This window comes from Anser anser (genome assembly GCF_964211835.1).
Source record: "Anser anser genome assembly, chromosome: 5".
NCBI lineage: Eukaryota > Metazoa > Chordata > Aves > Anseriformes > Anatidae > Anser > Anser anser.
Genome location: NC_139725.1, coordinates 64,283,889 through 64,306,417, shown reverse-complemented (window position 1 = coordinate 64,306,417; position 22,529 = coordinate 64,283,889). Strand labels below are relative to the sequence as shown.

Genomic DNA, 22,529 nt, shown 5'->3' with positions numbered 1-22,529 from the left:
CCTGGCACGCCTCGGATTTTCATCACAATAATTACATCGGACACAGCCCAGGACAAAGTGAGATGCCATTATCAACGAGACCAGGACCCCACTGTTAGCAGAAGCAGCTACTGCTGCAGCTGGGACCATTTCTCTTCTTTTTTTTTTTTTATTTTTTTATTTCAACAACCTGGGTGCCAGAACGCACCATGGGAGTCGCTACTTTGCAGAAACCATTCATCCCAATAGACAAACTCCACAGCCAAGCTGCCATCAGGCACTACTTGCAGGTTGTTAGCTCCCCTGTGCTGATTTCCACACATCCCTGTGCCACCCAGTTCTTAATCACTCCAAGCCACTTTTCTGAACTTAATAAGGGTTCAATCTCTGCTGATGAAAGAGGTGGCATCCCCAATATACAGGTTTTTCTTAAGACTGGAATTTGTTGCCAGTCTTCTCCCTCCAGCCTAATTAAGTTTAGCTCCTGAGACGTTTTCCAATTCCCATTGAGATAGCTTGACACACAGTATGACTGAACAACAGCCCCAAAATATTTTGGGGGAGGTGGAGAGGACGCAAGGCATTAGTGTATCATCCCATTCTATAGCTCTGACACACACACAAGTCCTGCTTTCTTCCCTACCCTGCAGACCTGCATTCCTCTTTACCAACCATTTTGAAAACTGTGAACAATCCTTTTAAAAAGTTTCACGTCTTTAAGAAGAATAACTTAGACTGCACTCAAGCATCTGAGCTGTTTTAGCCATACCTCTCTTCTCGGGATTCAAGGAAACCTGCAGTCTGACTGAAAGAATTTAAATTCCCAAACCCTGAAGCTGAGAAACTTGATTCCAAGTAGGATACAGCTATCTGGAAACAATGATGTTTCCACCAGCAGATTTCATTGCCAGGCATCTTAGCTCCCAACTGCTAAGGGCTGACGGTGCTGATTATCTCTCGATTGATGCAAAATACAACTGATGGCAAAGCGCTGCCACAGCAGCACGAGCTTGGCAGCACGCAGCACATGAATGTTCAGTGACTGTTCCAACGCCAGAACCAATTTCCCCGCGTATGTTCTCTTTTCCCCTGCATGGTCCTATTTACAAGCAGCCATGTCAACAGATAACCTGTACTCCTATTTCGAATGCTTTCATCTCCCTCCCTCTCTCCTTGCCTCCTGTACTTACTGTTGCACATCTCAGCCTTTCAGGATCACACCTTTACTCCCCGTTCTCACTGCTCCCACCTCACTGTTGCTATTTTTCTTCACAGGTTTTGTGAAATTAAGTGTCCTCACGATTGCAAGCACCCCTTGCCAACCTGCCTTCACCCCAAGTGTCGCACTGTCCACTACCTCCCCAGCCCAAAAGCGCGATCTTTCAGCTTTCCTACTCACAATACCACCTCCTCCAGCCCCAACCCCTCCTGCCAGTCGCCTTCATCCAAGTAACTGCTTCTGTAAGCGAAAGCTTACACTACGTGGGACCGTGAGCTCACCCACTCTGGATACATGTATTTCTGAAGGAAGAACAGCAGATTATAAACGCATTAGAAGCAGGCAAAGCAAAATTGGACCACTCTCCAAGAAGTTAAATATAATTAAAATGCTGGGCGCTCTGTAGTAAAAGACCACGCTGCCTCTGTTTTGCTTTGGGTACGCTCCAGAAGCGGGCTGAGCAGCTGTGCGAGGCGGCAGCAGTACCACTCGGCACATGGCACAGCACAAGCTGGCGACGTCCAGCCTTTAACAGCTCCGGCGCGTTTGGAAACACAGGCGTTCGGCTCAGACAGATGCGGCGGTGGTGGAACGAGCTGCGCTTCGACTTCTTCCAACAACATGGTGCTGGTATCCCCGGGGCGTGGTGATGCCAGCTTGATGCCATGGGAGTTTGCAGCCAGCAAAGGAGCACAGGAATGGGTAGTGAGGGCTTCTGGCAGTCCAACAGTTCAGCATGTAAAACCTGTGTCTAGCTAAACCATCACGCACACCAGACACGATCCCAGCCCAACCAGGTTACACACCACAAGGCAGTGAAGGTGAAAGGGATAGCCAGGAGTTATTTTCATATTTCTTCAGCTCCTGGAGCTTGCAACAATGGTTTGACCCCTGCAGGCTTAGCTCAAATCAGCCTCAGGCTTGTTTTTCTCTGTAGTTCATAGTATCTCTAGGGAATCAATCACACAGACAGAGCATGAGGCTGCACTGCTGCAGCACACCTCTTCAGTCCCCCAAGGCCCTGGTGTGAAACCGCAGCTCCTCTGTGCTGTGGTCACGGTGCAGAGAGGACAGACCCTGACCCGAGCCCCACTCAGCCCAGAGGCGGTGTTCATGCGTGGAACGTGAACCTCCACATCTGAACCACCAGATACAAAACAAAGGTAACGAACCAGATCCGGCTGTGAATGCACCGAGCACAAAGCTCCACGGCGCTGGATGACTGCTTCCCCTTGTACAGGCACCCTTCAACAGTTCCACGCACGGATTAAGATCCAACTTGAAACACGTAACTGGCTACTTCTGGCTCCTACAAAGATCTCACACAGAAAACACGGTCACTGAACCCAAAGAAAACCACAAACGAGATCCTTCTGTAATCTTGCACTACAGATTACCACCAGCCCTTAAAGCATCAAAGGCTTCCGAGGTCACTATTTATCATTATGACAGTATTTACACTAGATGTCTAGTAATTTTAAAATATTTTGTTTATTACATTTTCCCAGGGAGAAAATTCTGTGGAGTAAAGCTACCCTGGCAAATAGCTCTCTCTTTGTATTGCCTGCCTTCTCGATTCATCTGCTAAACCCATAGAAGGAAGTGGCTTTAGTGTTTCAGATGGTTTTGGCTTCTATGCTGCTGAGTACAGTTGGATTAGTTTCTGAAATAGAATTGGCTCCCAAATTATTTGAAGCATTTGTACTCGGTGAATGCTGGGAAATGTCATTAGCGTGCCATAATACTTTTGCCTAATGCTCTCCAAAGTCTATGCCAAAAAAAAGTGAAAAACACTACTTCGATTCTAACAGCACAGCTTAAGTAACTGTGGTAGCAGAGCTTGCACGCTGCCCCAAATTTCAAGCAAGCTAATGACAGTCACCTTCTATGTAGGGAGCTTACTTCTTTTGTCCAGAGAGCAGACAAAGGAAGGCAACAGCAGATGAAATTAAAGAAGCAGTCATACTGGGGTCTCGGTCGTGAGTTTGAGTCTACCAACTCGTTTATTACCTGTAGCAGATGAGGGGTTAACAAGACCAGACCACAACTCACCCACACCCGCCATTTCAGCAGTTTTGCTAGGTCTCCCAAAGCGCTGCCATCTTACTGCGTGCAGTTTCCTGCAGCTTGAATTCAAACACATTGCTCACCTCCTGCGGGGCACTCCTTGCTGCAGAGGCTTTTGTCTTCTGCTCCCAGTTACCCATGTACATGTTAAACTCGCATTGGGTTTGTAGATCTTATTTTTCCATCTGCAAATTAATTCCCCCTCTATGAAGCAGCCTTCTACTCCCCTCCCAAAGATGCTGTACCTAACTCAAAGAGAGCCACAGGCCTGTTTCCCTGCTGACTAATTTATGGAATTTATTATGAATCTTTTGCTCATTGTGCCCTGCAGACTGGCAGGAGCTCGTACTGGCTGCCCCCCCCGGGGGGAGCACCCAGCTAGCTGCACCAACTTCTAACACTGACCTGATCCAAGATCTGCTGGTGTGCTGCAGGCACAGCCCAAAAACATTACTCAAAATCCTTAAAATTAGTTTGAATGTTGAAGACAAACTCTAACAAGGAGCAGCTGATTTTTTTTATTATTATTATTGTTTTTAATCTGGAAGACTTTGAACAGCTATGTTTTCCTGCCCAGCAAAGACAGTAAGCTGCTACCATCGAGCTACCCTGCAGAGGCAGCAGACATCCTAGAGCACCAAACATAAATAAATGCTGTGAACCCTCCTTAAAAACAAAACAAAACCTTGACAAGATCTCTGCCAAGAGGCTGTGGGTGTACATGCTGTGGATGGAGATCGGGCTGGCAATGTTTTAAAAGATATATTTCAAAAAAAAAAAAAGCAGCTACCCTAGAAGAAATCACTTCTCTGTGGTAAGTCAGACTAAAAATAGAGTAAGAGCTATAAAGATGTGGTCATCGGTGCTAATTACAATGGGGTTCTCAGTAGTGATGACTTGGGGCCAGAGCCTTGCACTTTTCATTGTCGTGCTTAAGCAGCAACAAGCAGAGACTAGGCTTACTGACTTAGCTGCCCAAGGTTTGTACTCTTCCTCCGGCTCCAACAGCAGAGGATTCAGCCTCTGCCTCTGCTAAGTTTTCAAAGCAATTTTTCTTAGTGATATGGTTTAGTGGAGGACTTGTTAGTGTTAGGTCAGAGGTTGGACTAGGTGATCTTGGAGGTCTCTTCCAACCTAAATGATTCTGTGATTTTGTGAAATTCACAATAGAAACCAACCTACTTCACTTGCACCAGGTGCAGCAACACGGAGACTCAAGGAAGCCTCTCACTACACTAGCAGGAGGTTGATATCATCCTCCTTCCATCACGGGAACGTTGCTCTGTCCCACTGAGAGACAGACGTGGCACTCAGCTCTCCCCAGGCGTGGGCTGCAGCACCTCACGTCGCTCCTGCGCTGGGTGCACGGCCGCTGAGCTGGGGCTGGGCAGCCGCTCGTCCCCGTGGCTGCAGTCGCTCCAAGGCAGCGGCTTCAGCTTCTTCCCAGAGCCTCCCCACACATCTTCTGCCTTCAGCTTCCCAAACATCTGCTTGGCTGCGGAGCGGATCACGGAACCAACCAGGAGCAACAATTAACGCTGCGCTGAGTCAGAAACGGGGCCTTCAGCCCTGCGTCCCGCTTCCATTCGAGGGTGCCAAGGAAGCATTACAAACGGACCACACAGAGGTGCTTCCCCCAGACGCTCTCCCCACCTCCAGAGACCGATGGCTCAGAAAAATCTCTCGGTCATAGATGGGATCTTTGTATTTAATCATCCTCCATCTATTTTTCTCCCGTAGAAATTTGTACAGTCGCTTTTTGCACCTAAGTAAACACAACTTCATACAATGAGGAGTTTCACAGATGTGCGGAGAACAACTGCACGCTTTTTGACTGCCTCCAAAACCGTCCCCTGGGATGGTGCCACCCACATGCTCACAGCAGCAAGAGGGACGGAGTCTCAGGGGGACAGGACGAAGCAAACAGGGCCAAGAGAACCATCCTGAACCATTACGACATTTCAGTTCCTGAAAGCAATCCCCAAACGAGATGGAAACCCACGCTGTGCACAGCACCAAACAACGACAGGGAAGAGACGGCTCTGCTCCAAAGAGGTTGCCACCTCATGAGATCCGCCAGCTGAGGACTTGAAGGGACCAGCTGAAGGAGTCAGAGTGGCTGGCAAGGTGCTGCTAGCAGGAGGTGAGGCCATACCTGAGGTTTTGCCCACTGACCACCACTCCCCGAGGTCGTACGATCGTGAATTCTGGTGTGGGTAAGTGGGTTCAGAGATGTAGGCCGTTTATGTAACCACAGCCACTAACATCCGAACCACGCTGAGCGCATGAAGCTGAACTTGCAGAAGACCTTGCTGACTCTTGAAGATGAGAGTTGCAATGAATGTGGCAGTGTTCTGGGGTCACTTTGTCACCAACGTGGCCCGGCAGCTCTTTGCTTGTTTACCTATCCTATGCTTCCTTCAAAGGAAACACCAAGAAAGGAGGAAAAAAAAAGCTAAAGAATCAAGCTGAGCCTTTTTTTCTAATTTATTTATTCACTTGAATTTTTCAAATTCTTCCAATTGAAGAAACTGTTCTGATTTCACAAACTTTTAACTGTTAAAAAAATTAACAAACAAAAACAAAACAAAAGCTATGCTTTTCAACCCATGTGAACGGTATCAAGTAACTACACCCAAATGGGACAATGTATTTTCTTAAGCAAGAAACCAGAAAACGGTGCATTCACCTCGGTCGCTATCAGTATACCGACATTGCAAGACCCTAACAAAATGACAGTCACTCTAACCCGTCCTGTCACACCACCACCACAAATGCTGGAGTTCAGGCACTGGAGACATTTCAGAGCTGGTCTTCAAACCCCCGAATCGCAGCAGACAGGTAGGTAGGACCTCCAGAGGCCTCTGCTCCAGCCTTCTGCTCCGAGCAGGGCTAACCGCACTGCCAGGCCATGCTGCCCAGCGCCTTGTCCAGTCAACTTCTAGGACTCTTCCAGGATGGAGATCCCACCGCCACTTCTCGGGGCCCTGTCCCAGAGCACAAGCGCTTTCCTTGTGAAGAGGTTTTCCCGTTTCCAACTGGAATCTCCCTTCCTTGTGCCTGCTGGCTCTCAGCCCTTCACTGGGCACCACTGACCAGCCTGTCTCCGTCTTCTGCGTGTCTCCAGTGGAATATGGTGATTAGATCCTTCTTCAGTCTTCTTGTCTCCGGAACAAAAACCACATGGCTCCATCAGCCTTTCCTGTGTCAATTGTCTTTCCAGATTTTCCTCCGCTTTTCCTGCCTAGAGAATCTGCATTCATTGCGTGTAGCACCCCAGTCACAAAAGTTATCCCATCCTGTCTCCAGAAATCCTACTACCTCCTAGCTCTGTGACTATACGTTGATTTCCAGTGTCACTTAATCGCTTCATAGACGAGATGTGATACTACATGAGCACGGGGAAAGCCCACATTCACAAAGAGGAGCCTCCCTCATCCCCTGTCCCAGAGCCACCCTGAACGGACACAGCACGGAAGTTCAGGCAAGGAATGGCTATGGGGAGACTAAGGTGGTAAAGAGATGCAGAAGAGGACTTCACTAAAGAGGGATTTGAAAGGTATTCCAGTGAACAAGGAATGACAGATTACTTCTTCAAGGAAATACATGATCCCCAGGTGGGACAGATAAAAAGCTCCTTGCCTCATTTCCACTTCAGACTTAATTTCTGATTTCAGCTCTCTGTGCAAGACTCAGATTAGGCTTCAGCTCAGCAAATATCCTGGGTAGCTAATGAGCTTCTCCTGCCCTCTTTTAGGAGGAGTGAGAAAACGTACGAGGATAGCCATCCTCACAGTACAGGTGAGAAAAAAGACAACACATTACAAAGCGGAAGGCATTGTTTTTTCCCAGTGCACCTTTGGTGAGCATTAGCATCATTGCTTGGTCTCTTTCCCCTTCTGATTCACACAGCCTCCCAGCTCCCTATTCTTTCAGGGCTCACAATCTACCATCTGTCCTAAATCTTTTCTTTGTACTAACAACACATTGTAACTGCAACTTTTTTATGAAACAATGATAAGGCAGATAAGAACGAACAAGGAAATAGTGAGCAGGACATAACCAAGAGTAATAACACATCCTGCAGAGCTTCCTGTCATCTAACCACTGAAACAGCAAAAAAAACACTTCTTTTGTCTGGAGCTTTGCAGCTATGAAAAAATAAACGTGAGAAAACTGAAAATGCAAAGCAAAAATACAGAAAAGAACGTAAAACTTACCAGGCTCTAACTTGATTATTTTTACAGCAGCCAGTTCTCCGGTATGAAGATTTCTAGCCTGCAATAAGAGAGTTAAGACACATTCAATTATACTGCGAAGGTTTCTCATGCAGTCTTACAAGGTATGAAAAGATATGCTGTGATGTAACATGCTACAAGTATGGCACAATGCAATTAGCTGAGAGCGACCTGGGCGAGGATTATCTGGTCTTAGTATTAGCACAGCAACAACCTCGTTGGAGTTCAGAGTTACTGGCAGCTCTTTCCAGAGCTTTAAAAAAAAAAACCAACCAGGTACTTGTCAACAAATGAGAGTTCATGCCTCTAAAACACCATTTTTAAGGGTTGTTGAGTCTGAGCAGTGCCTTGCCCGTGCTCACTGGGGTGGTACAAAAGAGCTGTGCTGCAACAGGAGTTGCCAGAGCATGCACTACTCAGCCACCCACCTCGTGGTGCGAAACCTCCGCGCACTCTGAAAGTGGAACTGATGGGTAGCAAGAGAGCAGCACTGCAGATGCAACACGGATGAGTCTCAGTTCCCTGGGAACAACCTGACCCTTACACTCTTCCAGTGGACCCTGAGAGTGAACGGTCCCCACGACCCTCTAGATGAAGGGGTACAGAGCTCCAGTTAAAGCTTCACACCACACCCGCAGAGAGCACTTCTGTAAACATCACCGTGAGAATTCAGTGCTGGAGGAAAATGCTCCAGGAACCTCAGATACGGGAAGTTTTAAGAGGGGCTTTCACTAACAGTGTTAACTCTGGTAAAATGAGCTCTAAATCCCTTAGGCACCGTCACCAGAGCTAAGCTACACTGTTTTTGACACACAACCTAATCCGGTTAGGGACTGTGCCATTCTCTTTTTGCTGAGCATCTGAAAGCTACAGGAGTCTACACCCAACTCTTTTCTTCTTACCACAACAAACATGCAGAGTCTGCCGCATACAAAATCTGGTTAAAAGGTAGACTGTAGAAAATTTTTGGAAAAACTGGGTGAGGTGAGACTGATTTAGGTAAGTAGGATGAGGATGCAAAGCAAATTTGCCCCTGTGGGTTGAGCTGGAGAAAGCCACTACAGAACAGAACCCTCTTTTCTTGCTTATGGACAAGAAAAAGTCTTCATTTGACAAGAGGTAGAGCAAGAACTTGGAAGATGAATCTCTCACTTTTGTCAACACTTAGTCAAGCTTCCAAATCAGGAATGGCTTTCCAACTGCCAGGAAAAAAAAATAATAATAATTGTCCCATCTGAAGTCCTGTAGTGCTCAGGCAAGCGGTGGCTGTTGAAATGTATGCTAAGGACACAGGAAAATATGACTCAGCTGAAGACAGAGAGAACCTGAACAACCGCAACAGGACGGAACGACTCAAGCAAATCACTGAACAGAGGAGCAGGTATCTGCTAACCACAAAGAAAATCTTTACCACTTCGTAAAGTACCTTCCTACCAGAGATGCTTTGAAGACCACAACATTTGCATCCCTCAACATCCAGGAGGAGCACACAACCAAGCACAGACAGAGGATTAGGGCTTCTTGAGTACCGTTACACCAAACTATCAGTAAAAAACAGAGGGTCCCGTAAGAGACCAAGAGCACACTCACTCACTAAAGTCAAGGCACATCAACTACCCATCCCTCCATCCACAAGCAAGCTTGCTGAGCAGCAAGCTGTTCAGATACAGGGGACTGCGCTGTGTAGCGATCACCTTCATCTCAGAAACACGGGGAAGACTGCATTCCTTCTCGATGTTCCTCTTCCACACAAGCAGTAATTGTCACTGCTACTGCTATGCTGAAGCCTGAAAGAACAGATGGGGTCTGCCAAAGGTCTCTGGTACGCAGGCTGCTTGGCTGGGCCCCGAGGGCTTAGGCCAGAGGCTGCTGCAATTGCTGGCTGTCAGATCGCGCCCGGCACAGGCCTCGCAGCTTCACCAAACCCTGTCCTGCTGCCGCCAGGACTGCCACCGAGTGCTTGCACATGACCTACAGCCTGAACACGGACCGTTTTGGTTTTCAGCCATCGAACTTTGCCGGAATGGAAAGCTCATCACCAGGTTGGTATTCGTGAACCGAACACATCAGGTTTACCACAGAATCACAAAGGTTGGAAGAGACCTCCAAGATCATCTGGTCCAACCATCCCCCTACCACCAACGTCACCACCGAACCACGTCCCCAAGCACCACGTCCAACCTTTCCTTGAACACCCCCAGGGACGGCGACCCCACCACCTCCCTGGGCAACCCGTCCCAACCACAGAACCGGACCCAGCCCTCCAGGTGCGGCCTCCCCAGTGCTGGGCACGGGGCAGGGATCGGCTCTCCTGACCTGCTGGCGATATTTCACCTCATGCAGCCGAGACACCATTCGCCTTCTCAGCAGCAAGGGCACATCACTGACATCCACGTTTGGATGCTCACAGGTGCAGGAACGGTATTAGGCGTTCTGTCTAGACAGCCATGTCGCAAGCATTCAGCAAATTACCCAAAGTGGCTTTTCCCAGCAGACAGCCACCTGCCGTAAGCGCGACTGACGGTTGTTATTTCACCTTCGATTGCACCTGCTTTACATATGTACCTCCGTTTCTCTCTGCTGTCACCTCCTGTTTTTTAAAGCTTTCTCTTCCATACCTTTCTGTCGGCTGAAAACTTCATCAATAATGAATCACTCGTATCTTGCGTATCATGAAAAATGTAAGATGGTGAAGGCTAAAAACTGGTTCCCCGTGGCACACAGCTAAATAAGACAGCTGCCAAATAAGGATTCCTGAAACCATTTTAAGACACATTTGTTAAAGAAATTCTCAACTTATTTCCTATGGGTCACTGCAGCCCGCATTACTCTACTTTTATAAAAGGGCTGTGCAGTGCCGAGGAAGTCACGGACAGGAATCGCCCCATCGACACTGCTCTCTTTGTGAACCAAACGTTAAATTTTACTACAAGTGATATCTGACAAACCTAACTTCTTCCCATTTCCCTCTCGTGAATTAGTTAATGACCTTTCCTTTTGTATTATTGATATACTTCTTCACTGGGGAAAAAAAGGAAGTCAAGCTAAAAACCTGTAGTTTTCCTAGTCATCCTATTTATGTTTTTAAAGCCTAACAGCAGAATACCTGCCTCTTTCTGCTCCCCTGAAACTTCCTCTGCATTTCAAGTCTTAATTTAAAAGTAGTTTAAACCAGGGACCAGGGGAGGTGTTTTACAATATCTGCATGCAAGTAATCACGTCCTGCCAATTAACAAATATCTTACTTCAGTACCTGCTATTTTCTGTCTCTTGATCTATTACTGATACAGCAAGTTATCACGCATCTGCATTCATCACGCAGAGATGGCATTGATATTGTGAACTCAGAAAATTATGCTCTACTTTTTCATTCTAAGGAACGAAAATTAAAATGACAGGATTTTAGCAGAACAATTGCAAAGCTTCAACAGGAACCTTGATCTACACAAGAATGGGACCAGAGCAAGGGTATATTTGAATGAGGTGAACACAGAGTTAACCTTATTTTTCTCTACATCATCTACAGCATATATTTACCAAGAAAGAAGGGCTAGGTGGTCTTTTTGGCCACCTCCTCTTCAGCTATCCCACGTGGGATGAATGACAGCATCCCAGTGAGCACAGCTCTTCCACAATATTTTACTAGCTAAACACCAATCCTACAGAACAACACAGAGTCTGCGATCAAAATAAAATGAAACCTTTTTTCAAATGTCTCATTACAGAAACGTAGTGACCTAGAAACAGGATTAATGCTACCAGCTTAATGTTAAAACGCAATAAGCGTTAACTTTTTTTCTCAGTATATGTCAGCATCTGCCAACACAAACCACAGATTTGCTCAAGCGTACACACAGCTGCACCAGAGACCAAAGGTTCCTCGAAATCCATGGGCCCATCCCAAACTGCAGATGCTTCAGCAACTGGTTAAGAACTGACGAGCAGCGGTGACACCTTCCTGCTGCACCCTCCCAGCATTGCCAAACTCAAAGATCAGAGGTCCAGCATCAGTGTGTCTGGGGTTTGGGGCAGTTGGGAGAGGTTTAGGATATTACCCACAAAAAAATCATCACGTTTTCCCACCGAGATTTACCTTACTTCTCTGAACGACATCAAAAAGCTGCCACGGGACAGTGGGACCCAGCACGATACCAGTGGCAAACCGTACGTGTGATGCTTCCCTCTGCATCCCCAAAGAATGCACACCAGAAAACACATTTGGGTAGGACACTTTTTGTAGCTAATGACCAGAAATAACAGAGAAAACTGGTTTCAGAACCAGTTACATACCGCAACTTTATTTAAGAGTGTGCACAGGATGATCCCAGGCAAGAGGGGTCCACAGTACTCAGCTAAGTGGAAATGGACAGGAGAGTTGTTAAACTTGCACTTCAGATGTGTGCAAGTGCATATGCTGTTTCCTTGTCCAACCATTTTCTCCTTCCACACTGAGGAAGAGAAGGAGAAGATTCAGACACCAATATCACAACCTCCAGATCAGTATTTTCAATTTCCATGGTGAAACCCCCTCCTTACTCCTATGTCCTGGTCTGATCTCCAGCCTTGGATCAACCACCCAGTTCCCCAGAAGATCCATTTGTTCAACGGAGTCTTCGTTTAATCAAATCACAATTGCAGCCCCTGTGGCAACCCTCCCACACATCCCCATCTTATTAATTCCTTGCCAAGCTTCACTCATCAGCGACCACAGTGTTTGTCACGTGCTGCCTGCTTCTTCTCAGTTACTGCGTGTACCTCCAGAAGGTCCCCTAACCTCCTGCCCAGGCACCGAAATGGAAATTTCTCACCTGATTTCTAGCTTCTGGCCTCTGACACTTACAAATCTTAAGCTGCTCTGCCCTGTTTTGAAACCCCCGTCACGCTGTATCGTTCCGCCTGTATCTCACAGCATCACCAAACCCTGAATCCACCTACCTACGGCTCTGAATTCACATCCACCAGCACTCTCAGCCAACTAAGGTGACCCAAAGAAATCTCTCACCTGGGCTGCTCTAAATTCACAAGAACAGCATCCTTCCTAATATGCAGGACACACAATAAGTCTCTTAGCTGTCATGGAAAGAGAATCCAAAATACTGTGGAGAATAAAAAGAATGAGATAGTGGACCAAACCGAAACTACTACATACAGGTACCAGAAGGCAAGAGCAGAGACCTTGGAACAGAAGATGGCGTCTTGAAGCTGCCACCACAAGCAGCCCAGCTCTGGTGTGAGCCACTGCCACAACGTGGCACCACCACCAGCCCCTTCAGCAGCACCTCAGCCGTGAGCTTCTGTCCTACTTAACGATCTGAGTCGTACTACTACCTGTAGTATTCCTCTCCTGTGTAACACAAGCGCTCCCATAAACATGCCACGTTCCTGTATGTGACCCCATTTCAGTCGTTTTGTGCTACGCTCAAACTGGTCGCACCTTCTGCAAAGGCGGCCCTTCCTTCTCAGGCTCAGGCCCGCGGTTCCTCACCGCTGTTCCCACCACGCCAGAAGAAACCATCACGGATCAGGAAGTCCCGGGGCCCTGCAGCGTGCTGCAGCCCCCCCCGGCAGACCTGCAGCCAGCCCTCAGAGCCCCGCTACCTCCAGCAGGATGGTCGGCAGGGGGTTCATCCCTTGTGTTTCTTTTTTTTTTAGTGAACACACCAACGAACAGCCATACGAATCAGTAAGCAGAGGGCAATTTAGGTTAGGTTTCTGCCCTGTCCAGTTTGCCATTTATCTCTCAAGGAAGCAGGAAAAGACAACGTTAGAAAAGAATTAGGTCTCGGTGGAGGGCAACCTGCTGGCCTCTAACAGAATCCGAATTATGTCCTAACGCATAAGTTCAAACAACCGTTCCTCGTATTTACCATGATTATTTATTACAATTTTGCTTACTCCTACGGTTTACGTAACCAGCCTGCCAGTTGTAAAAATGCTTTGCAAACAGAGCCGTGGTAGCAAGCTGGAAGAGAATCGGGAAGGCAGAGCAGACACACCGTTAACGAACGGGAAGGAGAAGCTTATACTTCTGAAACACCACCTCTTTGCCAGCTGAGTTTAACACCCGGACTGCAGAGCTGGATATTCATAAAAAAAGTCAATGCGTAACCCCAAAACTTCTCACAAAACCCAGCTTAAAAGCAACAAGAGTTCACCTCCATTGTTTGAGTTTAGAATTTTTGCCTTTCACAAAAGGATACTGGGACCTTTGCGGTGCCCCACCTTAGGAGAGCACTTTTGCAGAAGAAATCAAACTCTTCGAAAGCTCTAAAAAAAAAAAAATCTTTGAAAATTTCCAGCTAAAGGTTAACCCAAGCCGGTACAACAACCAGCTGTGACAGCTCACTGCTGAACACAGTCTCCTGAGCTGCTCACCTGAGCAGCACCTTGCAAAGAAAATAAACGGCTGCCCTTCTGCCAGCACAAATCCAGACCTCGGTGTCAGGATGGTGAGAAGTGAAAGGGTCACCTCTTCGGGCCACGGACCGACCGCAGAGCTCTTCTGCCTGGTCCCCAGCCAAAACCAGTAGATCCCACCACAGCTTTCCAGTTTTCTTTCCGGTTTTAGACTGAGTCGCGAGCATTCGAGCTCCTGTCCCAGTGGCAGCCATCACGGGCTGCAGGCATCCTCAGGAGACCTCTGCAGAAGCGGCATCGGACCCACGAATTTCTTCCTGCATTCCTGGGTGCACGTACCAAACCCACACAGGTGCGACTACTGGAGAAATGTGTGTGGGGTTATTTATTTGTGTGGTTTTGAAAATTTAAAACAAAACAAACAAAATCAACCCCAAATTCCCTACATGAGCATCCTCAGAAAACCTAAACAGAGTACTGGACTGAGTGAAGGCCCTCCTGCTTGGCACTGGGAGCATCTCTGGAACAGATGCTGAACAGGTATTTCTCTCCTTCATGTGGGAAGCTCTATGAAAGGATCAAAATCTCAGAAGAAGGAACAGAACAGAACAGCTTTAAGGAAAAAATACAAAAAAATAAGAGTGGGATGATTCTACAAAATCCTAATGCAAATCTTACTGAATGGGTTTGGATCTGTGCCGGGCAGAAACAACTGTTCGGGGTCCCTCCTACCCTCCATTTGTCTTTTAAGGTGTGCCAAGGAGCTCACGTGTCAAGCAGATGTCAATCTAATCCGAGCTGCTAGAAGAAGATACCTAGCAGCAATTTCTAATTTTCAGGGCTCTTTCTCTTTTAGGAGGCAGAAAGAGCCAAAAGGCAATTGTTCACCCCGCAGTTTTCCAGCTGGGTTTCTAAGATAGAGAGCAGTACCAGGCTCTTTTATAGGGAAAAGGCACAGAGGCTTTCAAAAGCCATTTCTGTAACAGAGACTTTACAGATTCAACACACTGAAAGAGAGGCGCCTCTACCAACCAACACCACGGTGCTTTTCAGAATCAACCAAAAATAAAGATTCACGTGCTAACTTTCCTCTTCTTTCCTTACACTGCAGCAGCACCGCCGAGAGCCACCGCTGTGGATGCCGGAGCAGCGTGCTGTTCTCCAACCACAAATATTAGTTTTTCAGGGTGCTCTGCAGATAGACACGATACTCCTCGTTCCTCAGGTGAGCACCGCATGCAAGAACAAAACAGGAGCTGACGCTTCGCAGCTCTCACTGCCTACTTCCACATCTACCATGCTCGCAATTTTCCCTCTCTGAAGGAGCAAAAGCCAGAATACACAAAAGTAACAGGGTTTAAATAAATTCCACGTTCAAACCTCAAACCCAGAGCAGCAGGATCAGTGACTGGCACTCCCAAGCACAGCTGTAATGCAAATAAGGCTCGAAGGTATTTACTTTTGCTGGCAGTTGGTGAAGTTTAGATAGTGTATCTCTAGCAGAGAAAATTGGTAGGAGGGGAACCTACCTTTCACTCACAGGCTTCATACACTTTCTTACTCAAGGCCAATTAACTCAAGCAATAAGGGATTAGAAGCTCATTAAGGATGGGAGGCCAACTCCTTTTATTCCGGCACAGAAAACAGACTTGGGATTTGTATAAGCAACGTGCCCTTACCGCTCTGCTACAGATCTCAGAGGACACCGAAACGTTTAATTCTCATTCCTGGCAATAACTGCTGAAGGACAAAGACCTATGGCACTACGGAAAACAACAGCAACAAAGCTAAGATCAGTGCACATCTTAACAGTATTTATTTAGGGGAAAAAATAACAAAAAAGCAGCTATATGCATCCAAGTTGGTTATTCTCCTATGATTTTTTTTTGGCAGACCATAATTTGCAAAATATCTGGCATGACCCTCCAAAAATTGAAAAGCTGAAGCTAGAAATAGACCTTGACCACAGAAGTACTATTTAGCAACTAATGCAGCACGGAAGATACAAACAAATACCACATGAGGGGAAAAAAAAGGCCAGATTTTGACTCAGTTGGAGCAGACCACTGGCAAAAAGACAAAACAAAAGAACTTCTTCAAGTTACAGCTATGTGAATAAGACTGTTTTGAGAAGTTCATATCTTGTGGCACCGGATACTATTTCTGAACGTAGCATAAGATGACACAAATCAAAGAAAGCCCACGAAGCTGCTAATATACTGAAAACTGAGCCCGTGCCTAACGGCTTTACTGGTCAGGGTGTAAAATAGGGGGAAACGTAAATAAATAAATAAAAAGATACCTTCAGACACATTATTCATCTACACACCAATTTGGATTTTAAAAGAGTTTATTCACCAGAAAATAAAAGGAATAAATTTAATCAATTCTATTCCTACGTTGAATGTACACATCAAGACACAGGAAAAAAAATCCCCCACGGTATTATGGATTGCAAATTCAAGTAACATTAAAAGACCGCACATTTTATCAGCCGCAAGGGAATTTATTTATTCCTTAGAGATGAAAGAACTAAGAGATTTGTCAACCAAAATACGTGAAGAAGAGTATCTATTTCTCTTCTTTTCACTGCAAAGAGATATCAGCATGGTGAACCGACGCCGCAGTCAACCTCTTAACATCCCTACCAGGTCAAGGCAGAACCCTTAACCCTACGAACCGTAGACGTTAGGAACTCACATAATGGACACCAACATTTTATATTTCAGGGAAGTTATGAAGAATTTCTCATAGTTTGCACACAACAAGGACAGAACCACTGGGCGACACGTCATAGTCATGCAGGAAATCTACGGTTAGGCTCCAAAGCACTTGACTGTTCTTTCCCATCACGACAAAAAATCCCGTCTGGCTTTCTAGACTGGGAAGAAACCATGTTTTTGAAGGAAAAGGCAAGCCTTAAGCCACTTCTGTTTCATTAAAGAATTAAAGACCGTCATCTTCTGTTTTGGTACTACAGAAAAAAAGAAGTATTTTACTTTCTTGCTTTGTAAGCAGGAGTTAACCCACAACAAGCAGCGTCTGTCCCTTCAGGAGGGCAGAACTACGGAACCGCCGCTGGTATTTTTAAGAAGAAATTGCAAGTCGCAGACTGCGACTCTCATACCAGCTCCAATGCATGCAACTTCCTACAATAACAGACACACTTCTGGACGTCCTTTCAGATTAGTCAGAATGAAATATCCAAGTGTACACTTCTGTTGTTGTTTTTAATTAAAGCTATTTTGCCTAGAATTGCGGCATTTCGTGCTGAGACTGAGTGTGTGCAAGTGCTTTATAACTATAGAGTGTTTGGGCAAACCCCTCTGGCTTTTATGTCACACACAGGCACACACCAAGCCTTCCAAGCCAAGGGCACACATCTCTTTCGCAATTTATCTGATAGAATGCAGAGAGGTGCAGGTGAAAAACGTGCATTTAAATAGAGAAATCTAACTCCAACGTCGTTATTCAGTGACTGCCTCCTTAAATTTCGATTCCTCAGAGATACGCTAACAGTTACAAAAATAAAAGGAACAAGCCATAAAGTTGTCTTCATGAAGAAAACAGATTTGGGTGTTTTAGTCTGTGTTGTTGTTGTTAAATAAAACAGCAACCAGATTGGAAAGAATGAATAAAAAAGCAGCTGGGTAAATCAAAGAAGATAAAAGAAAAATAGTTAAAAACAGGAGTAGGGAGATACTTTTGTCCTAAGTTTAAGTTCTGTTTTGCACCTGTACTATACCAATTGTCATCTTCTTGGGGTGAGAATGGAGAAAGGCTTCGGCTTGGTTAAAACAGAGCAATTGCCTCTCAATTTTGCTTGTGTACCTGTGTATACACATCACAGTGTGCCTGCCTCTTTCGGATCACTGGGATGGCACCACTGCTCAGCTGTTTCTACTAGAATGTAATGCAACATTTATTTACAATCTTGATTTTATGTCTTACGATGACGAAATAGTGATCAGTAACATTTCTACTTCTGTAAGCAATCTAATATCAGTCTGGAAAGTAAGCTTAGTAACTTCTGGTAAGTTTTTAATGAGAAAAATTATAACTTTTAAGTGTGCTAGATACGTAAGAAAGGTTAAGTATAAAATGCATCTTGCACTTACACTAAGTGCAGAGAGGATGTCATCTGTAATGAAATGGCAGCTGTAAAATCCTGAAAGATGTGCTATCTTATCCCCCTGACACCACACTTTAGTCAGAATGAAGTTTTTCAGGTTTTTGTTTTTTCAATTTTTAAATAGTTTTCTAAATTTTGGCTCATCCCACTCATTTAACAATATAACTTGGAAAAAAAGAGACAAGTGCTTTTCTACAGTTAAGCTACAGCTGACAAACACCAGTTTCACTTCAGTAGCCTGGTTTCAAGTCACTCGGCCAGTCACTTCCCCAGTTCATTTGTTCAACTTTCTTCACAACATGGACGGAAGACCTGCTGCTTGAGTAGCATACACACTACAGAAATTATAATATTACAGTAAATTGAGCCTTATGATTTAACTAAATTTTTAAAGATATTTTTCCCCCTGATTTTAATGTAGCTGACAATATTTTCCATTTTGCCTTATTCCTCTCTGTTTCTAGATGTCATTAACTCGCCTGATGACCTGCTTGACCCTTGGTGGGCCCTCGAGGCTGTGAAGGCAATGCCCCTCCATCCCAGGCTAGCCCAACAGTCTGCTCCCCGGTTCTGCAAACACCTGCAATTCCCACCCCCAATACTTGTAATCCTCTCCCTTCTGCAGCTGTGCGGATTTTGCAGGGACAAGGATTGTGTTCAAGAAAGCTGGAAGAAAACGTGATAGCAAGTCAGTCGTAGTAGCTGGCAGGAGTAGTTCAGCTGCCACATGCAGGCTGTCCTCAGCATCTTTGCTGTGCTAAGAACCACCGTGATGGAGGCCTGATGATCTCCACACCTGCCTAACTGAAAGGAACAAACCACAAGATCTTCCTGAAATAAAACACTAAGCTGTGGGACGTTTGTTTTTTTTTTTTTCTTACATAAGACAGCAGCCAAAATGCAAAAAACAAATGCAAATGCAGCCCTGTAAATTAAAACAGATTACAGCCACATCCTTAAATAGAAAAGCCAAAGTTGTCACATGTAATGTTACACTTGCTATAAGGTGTCTTGAAGACATGATATATCCTGCAAGTATATTCCACCTGCAGGAAGCTTAAGATATCATTCTTGCCCTTCTCTGCATAAATCCACAGGAGACTAAGCTCACGTAATCAAAGGGCAACCACACAGGGATCACATGCAAATTCCACTTCAAGCTTTGGAAAGCTGCCCTTAGCCAAATAAAATGATATACAGAGATGAAGTAATGAAATCAGAAACCATGAGAGAGTAGGAGGGCCACCGCCACCACGTCAAGTTGAACTCGAGGCCCAGTGAGACTGCATCCCGGGGAAGGACGAAGCCGACGAGGACACAGCCCAGCACCACACCTTTCCTACAGCACACCAAGCACATCCACCCTAGCTGGCGCGCAGCATTTCCCTCACGCTGCCTGAAGCACCAAGGCTCCCAGAAATAAAGGCAGCAACTGCTTCACCTCTCTCCGAAGTCCATCACTTCACGGTTTCATGGAGAGAAGCCAAAGCCTGCTGGTTCTCCTCCTCCTCCTCACAAACGCCGTCCCTACAGCAGCTACCTTTGCTGCCCAAGCCAACACAGCCCGTCTGTACCCAAGACATTCCAGTCTAGGATTGAGACAAATGTCAACACCCACAGAATGAGAAAAAGGCAAAATTTATGTTCCTGTACCCTAAAAAAGGCAATTGGTTGGGCTTGCCGGCCTGCACTGTGTGGCCAGCCGGGCCCCTGTACGTGGCACTGGTCAGGGCGCACCACGAATGCTGTGCTCAATTTTGGGCTCCTCTTTACAAGGCCATGCATTTGCTTGAGCATGTGCAGAGAAGAGCAAGGAAGCTGGTGAAGGGACTGGAAGAAGAGTTGTGAGGGGCGGCTGAGGGCGCTGGGGCTGCTCGGTCCAGAGAGGAGGAGGCTGAGGGGAGGCCTCGCTGAGGGGAGGCCTCCAGGCTGCAGCGAGGGGGGTGCCGGTCTCTTTTCTCAGCTGCCAAGTAACAGAACATGAGGAAACGGTCCCAAATTGTTCCAGGGGAGGCTTACGTTGGCTATCAGGAAGAATTTCTTCATGGAAATGATGGTCAGGCATTGGAACAGGCTGGTGGTGGGGTCCCCACCCCGGCGGTATTTAAGAGATGCGTGGATGTGGCGCTGAGGGACAGGGCTTAGTGGTGGGACTCGGGAGGTCAGGTTGATGGCTGGATGTGGTGATCCTGAAGGTCTTTGCCAACCTAAACCATTCTACAATTCTAGGATGGCAAATCATAAAACATTCTCCTCAGAACTCCCTAACCGTTCTCCTTACTCCCTTCCTCCCCAGTTCAGTACCGGGAGCCAAATTAAAAAAACAGCTCTCTAGACAGCCACAGTTTGGCAAAGTTTTAAAGGCATTATGTTAATCAACAGCACTATACAAATTTTCTCACAGTTACTTATGCCTCTTCACAATTACCCCAGTAGACTATCAGAACTCAAACAGTGCTTTTAATTTTAATGCAGATGTGCCTGACACAAGAAGAAACAGCACTATCAGAAACTGCTTATCCTGCCCAAACGCTGACCCACAGAACTCCTGAACTTCATGCTGGTGTAGGTACTTTGGATATACAGACATTCAGCATAGCCCAGAAACCCTCATCCCTCGTGAGCTACTACTGCTACCGATACCGATGCCCAGCTGCCTCCCTACATGCATCTGCCATTACCTCTCCCCTGCCGTGGAAATTGTCCTCTGAAGGCAGAGGGCATTTAAAATGGCAGCACTTCTTTCACCTTTTTCTTTGAAAAACGTTTTTGCATCTCGGATATTTAAGAGAATCCATCATCATACTTTAACTAATAATCCCCGGGAGCCCACACGACTGTCAATACCCGCAAGTGACACATCAAATATCCTCCCCTACCCCACCATAGACCAAACTCAAAGGAAAAATTTCAGCTGCTGCCATTTTCAAACCCTTGGTAAATACAACACAAATACCTCAAGCTGTTAGTCACTGCAGAGAAACGAACACTCATCAGACAGACACTGCTTCCTGTTCCGCTCAAATGCTAATTCTTTAAGTTTTATCGAGACAAAATACATCCATACAGGACAATATAGCCCCACCTTTATTCTTTCTACTTACCGTATTTACATTCCCATGCCTCTGCAAGAGACTTTACTGCTTATCTTCCATTAAGATTAATGGCAATGTCCCAGGCATCTCTGGGAGATTATCCAATGATTATAATTAATCTATTATCTTGCACATCGGTATATTAAACAGTGAGTTAAGACAGATGTACCACCATTGACTATTGCTTCAACAATGGTCAGCAAACAGCCATTCGCATAGCGGAGAACAGAACAAAAATATAACTTCTTGGAGTAGACCATTAAATTAAATTTAATATCTGGCCTTATCATTTCTCAGCCTTTGCTGTTCCTTCTTACTAATAACTCTGAAGGCAAACAATACAGTGTACCATTTCTCGTGTACTGGGTTCCTTTGGCAGCATCCTGGCAAAGTAGGTTACTGAGAAACACCAAAAATAGAACTCCATCTTCTTCTCTAAGTAGGGCATTAGTATGGTGCACTGACAAAGCATCCAAACAAAGTAAGTTCATCTGCTCCACGCAAACTTAAATTGTGGCTACTACTGTTCAAAGGCTGCTGTTTGACAGCAGGTCCCTTTCTAATGATCGCTTTAGCATCTATAACCAGAATAAAATTGAACACGAATGGCTTATACCTAAACCCAGATTTCTGTATTTCTGCTTATGAAGAATAAATGATGCCCTTAATGCTGCACAGGTGGGTTATTCAAAGAAAGCTCAATAAGGGTTACTCACCAATAAAGACAGCAGACCCCTGCAAAGATCTCTTGCTTTGTGAGGAGAAACAGCACCTGCCTTTCTGGAATATCTCATTTTTCACATTTCAACAGGCTACAAATCCAGTGGTTTACATGAACCTGAAAATATGTTTCAGTCAGCTTTCTGAACATGTCTAGCCAAATCTTCCTTACCTCTATGAAATCATGAACTTTGTATACATTACACTCATGTGGAAGATATAAAAATAGACTTGGGAGAAAATTCCAACGTGCTAAAATATCAAATATGGCATTAAAGGTGCTGCTTTCACGGACCAGTTCAGTAAAAGCAGCAGTTCTGGCTACCAGCACTGTATGTCAGCTCAGAGCCCCCTGGGATACCCGTGACTGCATCCTGCACAATCTTTTTACTGTCTTCAGGAGCAGAGAAGTCAGCAGAAACACATACACCAACACACGGGATAAGAGACTAGGGAAAAGTGCTGGAAGAGGCTAAGACTTTGGAACAAAAGCCTTGACGCTTCTTGTTCTCCCTCTGCTGCAATAAGCTTCAGATTTTTTATGGCCTGCTCGTGATGCAGTGAGAGGCATCTGCTGAAACCGTTTCGTAGTGTTCTCCAGTCTCTGAAGTGTGCAATTTCAAGAGCTCTGCGATGCTAAATGTGCTAGCCCCGTAATTCAACTACCTCTTGACAGAGCAGAGAGGAACATGCCGTGCTGTGTCTGACAGCTGTGTTAGCGG

The 22,529-nt window shown here is 45.8% G+C and overlaps 1 protein-coding gene across 3 annotated transcripts in view; it reads right to left on the bottom strand.

The window, feature by feature from the left end:
• Window positions 1–22,529, bottom strand: part of MAP4K5 (mitogen-activated protein kinase kinase kinase kinase 5) — a 69,467-nt gene that overhangs the window by 38,940 nt on the left and 7,998 nt on the right. For all 3 annotated transcript variants that reach the window (XM_083839191.1, XM_083839189.1, XM_083839190.1), the window contains exon 2: window positions 7,486–7,543. In XM_083839191.1, the coding sequence (XP_083695317.1) occupies window positions 7,486–7,543 (58 nt within the window). The remainder of the gene's footprint in view (window positions 1–7,485; window positions 7,544–22,529) is intronic.